Source organism: Haliotis cracherodii, unplaced genomic scaffold (genome assembly GCF_022045235.1).
Source record: "Haliotis cracherodii isolate W230 unplaced genomic scaffold, xgHalCrac1.p SCAF_3, whole genome shotgun sequence".
In the NCBI taxonomy this organism is placed as follows: domain Eukaryota; kingdom Metazoa; phylum Mollusca; class Gastropoda; order Lepetellida; family Haliotidae; genus Haliotis; species Haliotis cracherodii.
The window spans coordinates 40,693,464-40,703,826 of NW_027266286.1; the positions used below are offsets into that span (position 1 = coordinate 40,693,464).

Consider the following 10,363-nt stretch of genomic DNA (forward strand, 5'->3'; position numbering starts at 1 on the left):
TACTCAAATCACTATCATAAAGAGTTTACTTAAATCACTATCGGAAAGAGTTATCTCAAATCACTATCATGAACAGTTTGCTCAAATCACTATCTATCATGAAGATTTTACTCAAATTACTATCATAAAGAGTTTTCTCGAATCACTAACTTTCATGAAGAATTTACTCAAATCACTATCATGAAGAGTTTACTCAAATCACTATCATGAAGAGGTAACTCAAATCACTATCATGAAGAGTTTACTCAAATCACTATCATGAAGAGTTTACCCAAATCACTATCATGAAGAGTTTACTCAAATCACTATCGTAAAGAGTTTTCTCAAATCACTAGTGGGGCGGTCAGGTAACCTACTCGTTAAAGCGCTTGCTCATCACACCGAAGACCCGGGTTCGATTCCCGACATGGGTACAATTTGTAAAGCCTGTTTCTGTTGTTCCCCACCATGATATTGCTAAAAGCGGGGTAAAGCCATACTCACTCACTCACTCAAATCACTAGCTATCGTAAGTTAACTCAAATCATTATCATGACGAGTTTACTCAAATCCCTGTCATGAAGAGTTAACTCAAATCATGAGCATAAAGAGTTTACACAAATCACTAGCATGATGAGTTTACTCAAATCACTAGCGTAAAGAGTTTTCTCAAATCACTAGTGGGGCGGTCAGGTAACCTACTCGTTAAAGCGCTTGCTCATCACACCGAAGACCCGGGTTCGATTCCCGACATGGGTACAATTTGTAAAGCCTGTTTCTGTTGTTCCCCACCATGATATTGCTAAAAGCGGGGTAAAGCCATACTCACTCACTCGCTCAAATCACTAGCTATCGTAAGTTAACTCAAATCATTATCATGACGAGTTTACTCAAATCCCTATCATGAAGAGTTAACTCAAATCATGAGCATAAAGAGTTTACACAAATCACTAGCATGATGAGTTTACTCAAATCACTATCATGAAGAGTTTACTCAAATCACTAGCATGATGAATTTACTCAAATCACTAGCATGATGAGTTTACTCAAATCACTAGCATGAAGAGTTTACACAAATCACTAGCACGAAGAGTTTACTCAAATCACTAGCATTAAGAGTTAACTCAAATCACTAGCATGAAGAGTTTACACAAATCACTAGCATGATGAGTTTACACAAATCACTAGCATGATGAGTTTACTCAAATCACTAGCATGATGAGTTTACTCAAATCACTAGCATTAAGAGTTTACACAAATCACTAGCTATCATGAAGAGTTTACACAAATCACTAGCTATCATGAAGAATTTACTCAAGTCACTAGCTATTATGAAGATTGGACTCAAGTCTAAGTCCTGATGCTGAAAAGTGGGATGCTTTAAACATGCAGTATTGTATTACCCTGGTGAACGGATGAAACTACATTAAAGTTTCCTCCTCAGCTGCCTGTGTCAGATGAGAGGACGTGGATGTATGACATCCACAGCAGCAGGGACACTGCAGTGTCAGATGAGAGGACGTGGATGTATGACCTCCACAGCAGCAGGGACACTGCAGTGTCATATTAGAGGACGTGGATGTATGACATCCACAGCAGCAGGGACACTGCAGTGTCATATTAGAGGACGTGGATGTATGACCTCCACAGCAGCAGGGACACAGTGCAGTGTCAGATGAGAGGACGTGGATGTATGACATCCACAGCAGCAGGGACACTGCAGTGTCAGATTAGAGGACGTGGATGTATGACCTCCACAGCAGGAGGGACACAGTGCAGTGCCAGATGAGAGGACGTGGATGTATGACCTCCACAGCAGCAGGGACACAGTGCAGTGTCAGATGAGAGGACGTGGATGTATGACCTCCACAGCAGGAGGGACACTGCAGTGTCAGATGAGAGGAGGTGGATGTATGACCTCCACAGCAGCAGGGACACAGTGCAGTGTCAGCTGAGAGGACGTGGATGTATGACATCCACAGCAAGATGGACACAGTGCAGTGTCAGATGAGAGGACGTGGATGTATGACATCCACAACAGGAGGGACACTGCAGTGTCAGATTAGAGGACGTGGATGTATGACCTCCACAGCAGGAGGGACACAGTGCAGTGTCAGATGAGAGGCCGTGGATGTATGACCTCCACAGCAGGAGGGACACAGTGCATTGTCAGATGAGAGGACGTGGATGTATGACATCCACAGCAGGAGGGACACTGTAGTGTCAGATGAGAGGACGTGGATGTATGACCTCCCCAGCAGGAGGGGCACAGTGCCGTGTCAGATGAGAGGACGTGGATGTATGACCTCCACAGCAGCAGGGACACAGTGCAGTGTCAGCTGAGAGGACGTGGATGTATGACCTCCACAGCAGGATGGACACAGTGCAGTGTCAGATGAGAGGACGTGGATGTATGACCTCCACAGCAGGAGGGACACAGTGCAGTGTCAGATGAGAGGACGTGGATGTATGACCTCCACAGCAGGAGGGACACAGTGCAGTGTCAGATGAGAGGACGTGGAAGTATGACCTCCACAGCAGGATGGACACAGTGCAGTGCCAGATGAGAGGACGTGGATGTATGACCTCCACAGCAGGATGGACACAGTGCAGTGTCAGATGAGAGGACGTGGATGTATGACATCCACAGCAGGAGGGACACTGCAGTGTCAGATGAGAGGACGTGGATGTATGACCTCCACAGCAGCAGGGATACTGCAGTGTTAGATGAGAGGACGTGGATGTATGACCTCCACAGCAGCAGGGACACAGTGCAGTGTCAGCTGAGAGGACGTGGAAGTATGACATCCACAGCAGGAGGGACACTGCAGTGTCAGATCTGAGGACATGGATGTATGACTTCCCCAGCAGGAGGGGCACAGTGCAGTGTCAGATGAGAGGACGTGGATGTATGACCTCCACAGCAGCAGGGACACAGTGCAGTGTCAGCTGAGAGGACGTGGATGTATGACCTCCACAGCAGCAGGGACACTGCAGTGTCAGATGAGAGGAGGTGGATGTATGACCTCCACAGCAGCAGGGACACTGCAGTGTCAGCTGAGAGGACGTGGATGTATGACATCCACAGCAGCGGGGACACTGCAGTGTCAGATTAGAGGACGTGGATGTATGACCTCCACAGCAGCAGGGACACAGTGCAGTGTCAGATGAGAGGCCGTGGATGTATGACCTCCACAGCAGGAGGGACACAGTGCATTGTCAGATGAGAGGACGTGGATGTATGACATCCACAGCAGCAGGGACACAGTGCAGTGTCAGATGAGAGGACGTGGATGTATGACCTCCCCAGCAGGAGGGGCACAGTGCAGTGTCAGATGAGAGGACGTGGATGTATGACCTCCCCAGCAGGAGGGACACAGTGCAGTGTCAGCTGAGAGGACGTGGATGTATGACCTCCACAGCAGCAGGGACACTGCAGTGTCAGATGAGAGGACGTGGATGTATGACATCCACAGCAGGAGGGACACAGTGCAGTGTCAGATGAGAGGACGTGGATGTATGACCTCCACAGCAGGAGGGTCACAGTGCAGTGTCAGATGAGAGGACGTGGATGTATGACCTCCACAGCAGGAGGGTCACAGTGCAGTGTCAGATGAGAGGACGTGGATGTATGACATCCACAGCAGCAGGGACACAGTGCAGTGTCAGATGAGAGGACGTGGATGTATGACCTCCACAGCAGCAGGGACACAGTGCAGTGTCAGATGAGAGGACGTGGAAGTATGGCCTCCACAGCAGCAGGGACACAGTGCAGTGTCAGCTGAGAGGACGCTGAGTTTAGCGCCGCGCTCAGCAAGATTCCAGCTAATAGTATACTGAACAACAAAAGTGCCTGTAACACTGAATAAGATTTAATGCAAAGTTATGTTTTTTACCAAATCTGAAACAATTTCGGTTTGCAACAGATAAAAGACTCCTGCAAGTGTTCAAATGGTTTAATTTGCCATACTGACTTCAGAAAATGCGTGATTTCATTAAAAAAAATATCATGAACATGCCAAAATGTCAATTTACAAATCAATAACGTGTGTGTCCACCTCTGGTTGCCATGCAAGTAACACATCTTCGTCTCATGGAATGGACCAGGCGTCGCACAAAGTCCTGTGGGATATCTGTCCATATCTGCTGGAGTATGTTTCTGGAGTGTCTGTGGAACACGTGGTTGACGGCGAAGGCGCCGATCCATCTCATCAGCAAGGCTCGATTGGTGAGAGATCAGGGGAGCGAGCCGGCCAGGGGCGTTGTCATGTTGAAAAGTAATTCCTGGGCCATGACGACGCAAAGACGGTAGAACAACAGGGCCGATCTCGTCGCGGTAGCGCTGTCCATTGAGATTTCCCTCTACCACTATCAAACGGGTCCTCTGTCTTGCTGTAATCCCACCCCATACCATAACGCTGCCGCCCCCGAACCGATCTTCTTCCATGACACAATGATTGACGTAACGTTCACTTCGACGTCGGTACACTCGAATCCGTCCATTGCTGTGGCTGAGGTGAAAACGAGACTCGTCAGTAAACAGAACTTGTCCCCACTGCATGGCCGTCCAGCGTAGACGTTGTCTGCACCACTGTAGACGTGCTTGACGGTGGTTTCCTTTCAAAATGGGACGTCTGGCGGGTCTTCTGGCGACAATCCCTGCACATCTGAGGCTACGACGTAAGGTTTGTGAACATATTCGTCGAAGGCCAGGGAGCCTTCTTGCAGTCACTGTTGCTGGCTGGAATCGATTTCGTAGGTGTGTTGTTCGAATCCAGTTGTCTTATTGATTATTGGTTACGCGTGGCCTGCTACTCCGAGGATGGTCTCTGACTGCATTCGTCTGTTGCCAACGTTGCCATAAATACCAAATGGTGTTTCTGTGGACGTTTAATTGTCTCGCAACATCTCGTTGACTCGATCCTGCTTCAAGCATACCAATGGCTCGCAGACGCTCATTTTCGGACAGGCGTGGCATTTCGTAATGTTGTATAATTGCGTAATTGTGTTGTTTTTCTCAGTGGTTGTTGTCAGCACGATGCTAAACACTGCATATGGAATCCCGTTAACGCACATGTATTTATGCCCATTCTTGGGTAGTGAAATGCATGGGGCTTGCATAAAAGTCAACTTTTGCATGGAATGCATGCTTTTCTGTAGCAGTTGCGCTTTTGTGACTTGATTCCACACATGTACTACAATATTGAAAACCAAACTTTACTTGTTTGAAAAATACACTAAAATATTGGTGTCATAGGAACTTTTGTTGTTGAGTATACATAGATGTCAGTGATTGACATCATGACCAATTGGTATACGATGACATGCATCAACCAAGTCAGCTGGCCGGACCACTCGATCCCGTTAGTAGCCTCTTACAACAAGCATGGGTTGTTGAAGACCGATTCGAACCTGGATCTTCACGGGTCAGTTATTGATAAAAGCCCTGAGCATTTGGCAAGGCACATATAGTCTGTTTTTAGGGGTGGGTGTAGAGGTGGGTTATTGTACAACTATGAAAATGTAGAAAAACTCGTGAAATGTCAATCTCTCCAAGAAACTACACAGAAATTTATTGTTGAGATGACACTGGATGACATCACATATTTAGTTTGTTTGTTTGTTTGTTGTTTTATGCCGCACTCAGCAATATTCAAGCTATATGACGACGGTCTGTAAATAATCGAGTCTGGACCAGACAATCCAGTGATTAATATCATGAACATCGATCGATTCAATTGGGATCGATGACATGCATCAACCAAGTCAGCGAGCCTGACCACCCAATCCCGTTAGTCGCCTCTTACGACAAGCATAGTCGCCTTTTACGGCAAGCATGTATATGTGACAATACACATTTAGTGTAAGTTGGGTGTATATGTGACATCACACATTTAGTGTAAGTTGGATGTCTATATGACATCACACATTTAGTGTAGGTTGGATGTATATGTGCCATCACACATTTAGTGTAAGTTGGATGTCTATGTGACATCACACATTTAGTGTAAGTTGGGTGTAACTGTGACATCACACATTTAGTGTAAGTTGGGTGTATATTTGACATCACACATTTAGTGTAAGTTGGGTGTATATGTGACATCACACATTTAGTGTAAGTTGGGTGTATATGTGACACCACACATTAAGTGTAAGTTGGGTGTATATGTGACATCACACATTTAGTGTAAGTTGGATGTATATGTCACCCACCACACATTTAGTGTAAGTTGGGTGTATATCTGACATCACATTTTTTGTGTAAGTTGGGTGTATATGTGCCATCACACATTTAGTGTAAGTTGGGTGTATATGTGACATCACACATTTAGTGTAAGCTGGATATATATGTGACATCACACAATTAGTGTAAGTTTGGTGTATATGTGACAATACACATTTAGTGTAAGTTTGGTGTATATGTGCCATCACACATTTAGTGTAAGTTTGGTGTATATGTGACATCACACATTTAGTGTAGGTTGGATGTATATGTGACATCACACATTTAGTGTAAGTTGAATGTATATGTGACATCACACATTTAGTGTAATTTGGATGTATATGTGACATCACACATTTAGTGTAAGCTGGATGTATATGTGACATCACACATTTAGTGTAAGTTGGATGTATATGTGACATCACACATTTAGTGTAAGCTTGATGTATATGTGACATCACACATTTAGTGTAAGTTGGGTGTAACTGTGACATCACACATTTAGTGTAAGCTTGATGTATATGTGACATCACACATTTAGTGTAAGCTGGGTATATATGTGACATCACACATTTAGTGTAAGTTGGGTGTATATGTGACATCACACATTTAGTGTAGGTTGGATGTATATGTGACATCACACATTTAGTGTAAGTTGGGTGTATATGTGACATCACACATTTTGTGTAATTTGTATGTATATGTGACATCACACATTTAGTGTAATTTGTATGTAAATATGACATCACACATTTAGTGTAAGTTGGGTGTATATGTGACATCACACATTAAGTGTAAGTTGGATGTATATGTGACATCACACAATTAGTGTAAGTTGGATGTATATATGACATCACACATTTAGTGTAAGCTGGATGTATATGTGACATCACACATTTAGTGTAAGCTGGATGTAACTGTGACATCACACAATTAGTGTAAGCTGGATGTAACTGTGACATCACACAATTAGTGTAAGTTGGATGTATATGTGACATCACACATTTAGTGTAAGCTGGATGTAACTGTGACATCACACAATTAGTGTAAGTTGGATGTATATGTGACATCACACAATTAGTGTAAGCTGGATGTAACTGTGACATCACACAATTAGTGTAAGTTGGATGTATATGTGACATCACACAATTAGTGTAAGCTGGATGTAACTGTGACATCACACAATTAGTGTAAGTTGGGTGTATATGTGACATCACACATTTAGTGTAAGTTGGATGTATATGTGACATCACACATTTAGTGTAAGTTGGATGTATATGTGACAGATCACACGTTAAGTGTAAGTTGTGTGTATATGTCCTTTAAGAAAGTATTTCCCACTACTAGTCGTTATTAATACTGGCGATTCCTATATCTTAACTCATTAAGCAGGGTTTGCCATTGCAAGTATATTGGAACATTATATAGAAAAGAGCCGTCGGCCTTATCGACCTAATGGAAGTGTCACACTACAACGTATAGCAGTAATGTATGGCAACGTATGATATTTTTTGCCAAAACGCCGGCAACGCTGACACAGGCTACGGATAAGTTAGGTGTAAGTTGTAAACGGTAAAATCACGCTGGTATACGTTGTAGTACGCCGAGGCTTTAAAACATTTTGTGCGTGCACAAACCTTTCCAGCGTATGGAACGTATGATCCTTTTACATATCTAGACTGCTCTCGCTTTTCGTGGTAATTTGATGAATGGGTGTACACTACTAGTTATACTACCCCGGGGCCCGTTTTAGGTACCTTTCCCTACGCTGAGCGCACTAGTCATATGTTACACGTACCCTGGGCATACGCTGTGCATACGCTGTGCATACGCTGGGCATACGCTGCACACGCCAGACACACGCTGGCAATACGCTTTTATACGCTGTCATAAGTTTTGTATAAGTCAGAGATACGTTACTAATACGTTAGACGTGCATTACATATACGGTGAACTCGTTATGCATACGCTATGGATACGCCAAAATCATGTTCCTCGATGAAAGCTCGACGTATGACAGCGTACTAACTGTGTTTTACACGCTCGGTGCAAGTTACTCTAAAACGTTGTGGTGTCATAGGGCCATAAAATAATGTTGTAGTTTGGCCTTCATTGACATGCCCCTATATACCATAAACTTGACGATACCGATTCAGTCCGTTACTGAAGGGACTGCGCGCATGCAGTCGTTCAAACGCCGATTTGTTTCTCTGATACTTCAATTTTTATTTTATATTTATTCTAACAGCTACTTTCATGAACCTCAGTTCGAGATGGGTAGAACACCTAAAGCATACAGAGCATGGTCATATTCACGAGTAAAGTCCTGCTTTAAGTACAGGTCTGATTGGTCTATTTGTTTCACTTGGCCCTGGTATCAAAATGCACAGAAGCTTTCCTCATAAAACCGAATCAATAGCGACACTGACTGTCGTCATAACATTACCTCGATGTCAACCCTCTTCTAGTTAATGATGTCAGTCAACATACAGAACGGTTCATTGTGAGACAATTATAATCAGGTTGCACTAATCACGAGACTCCCTGACGTCGTGTTCCACTGGTGTTTCAACGCTAATGACTATTTGTCAACACGGACCCTTTGTTCGTTTGCTTGCTTGCTTGATGTTTTTGGTTTGTTTTTGCTTGTTTGTCATTTAAAGCCCCACCCAGCAATATTCCGGCTATATAACGACGTAAATAATCGAGCCTTATGTGCAACGTCCTCCGTCACCGGGGCACCATGACACACAGGGACAGCAAAGTCACCGAGGCTGACCACCCGATTCATTTGGTCGCCTCTTCCGAACTCCATAGGTTGCTGGGGACCAGTTCGAACCCGCAATCCCAACGGATACAATAACAAGGGTGGACAACGTTGAATATTCATTACATACATTTGAACATACACCATGAGTGGTTTTGATTTTAGCAATCGGTATGTCTCGAATCCAGAACAAGTCGATTTAGCTTTGATAGCCCCAGGGTCTTATATGATTTCAGTGTAGTGTATAGATATACACATACGTACATAAATCAAATTAGGTGAGGTTAGGTGAAATGGGGTTTAACGCCGTGTTCAAGATTATTGCACGTGCATGCACTTTGTGTGTGTTTCTGTGTGTTTGCCTGTGTGTGTTTACCTCTGCGTGTGCGTGTGCGTGTGCGTGTGTGTGTGTGTGTGTGTGTGTGTGTGTGTGTGTGTGTGTGTGTGTGTGTGTGTGTGTGTGTGTGTGTGTGTGTGTGTGTGTGTGTGTGTGTGTGTATGTGTTGATTGCTATGCGTTGTAGGCCACAACGTCAGGGATCCATTTTCCAGGATGGAATTGGTCCCCAAAAACCTATGCTTATCCAAGAGGCGGGCTCGATGATTGGTTAACTGCGTAGGGCTTTTGCCTGTGTGTGTCTGTGTGCATGTCTGTGTGAGTGTTTGTGTTTGTGTTTGTGTGAGTGTGTGAGTGTGTGAGTGTGTGAGTGAGTGAGTGTGTGAGTGAGTGAGTGTGTGAGTGAGTGAGTGAGTGTGTGAGTGAGTGAGTGAGTGTGTGAGTGAGTGTGTGTGTGTGTGTGTGTGTGTGTGTGTGTGTGTGTGTGTGTGTGTGTGTGTGTGTGTGTGTGTGTGTGTGTGTGTGTTGATTGCTATGCGTTGTAGGCCACAACGTCAGGGATCCATTTTCCAGGATGGAATTGGTCCCCAAAAACCTATGCTTATCCAAGAGGCGGGCTCGATGATTGGTTAACTGCGTAGGGCTTTTGCCTGTGTGTGTCTGTGTGCATGTCTGTGTGAGTGTTTGTGTTTGTGTTTGTGTGAGTGTGTGAGTGTGTGAGTGTGTGAGTGAGTGAGTGTGTGAGTGAGTGAGTGTGTGAGTGAGTGAGTGAGTGTGTGAGTGAGTGAGTGTGTGAGTGAGTGTGTGTGTGTGTGTGTGTGTGTGTGTGTGTGTGTGTGTGTGTGTGTGTGTGTGTGTGTGTGTGTGTGTGTGTGTGTGTGTGTGTGTGTGTTTGATTGCTATGCGTTGTAGGCCACAACGTCAGGGATCCATTTTCCAGGATGGAATTGGTCCCCAAAAACCTATGCTTATCCAAGAGGCGGGCTCGATGATTGGTTAACTGCGTAGGGCTTTTGCCTGTGTGTGTCTGTGTGCATGTCTGTGTGAGTGTTTGTGTT

At 44.5% G+C, this 10,363-nt stretch overlaps 1 protein-coding gene across 1 annotated transcript; it reads left to right on the forward strand.

Moving 5' to 3' along the window:
- The first annotated feature begins 206 nt into the window (after positions 1–206).
- On the forward strand, positions 207–3,764 carry LOC139475423 (uncharacterized). Its single transcript, XM_071258636.1, has 8 exons — positions 207–214; positions 1,424–1,649; positions 1,740–1,925; positions 2,128–2,313; positions 2,462–2,593; positions 2,848–3,141; positions 3,346–3,531; positions 3,624–3,764. The coding sequence occupies exons 1-8, from the start codon at positions 207–209 to the stop codon at positions 3,762–3,764; spliced, it is 1,359 nt and encodes a 452-aa protein (XP_071114737.1).
- Positions 3,765–10,363: the final 6,599 nt, after the last annotated feature.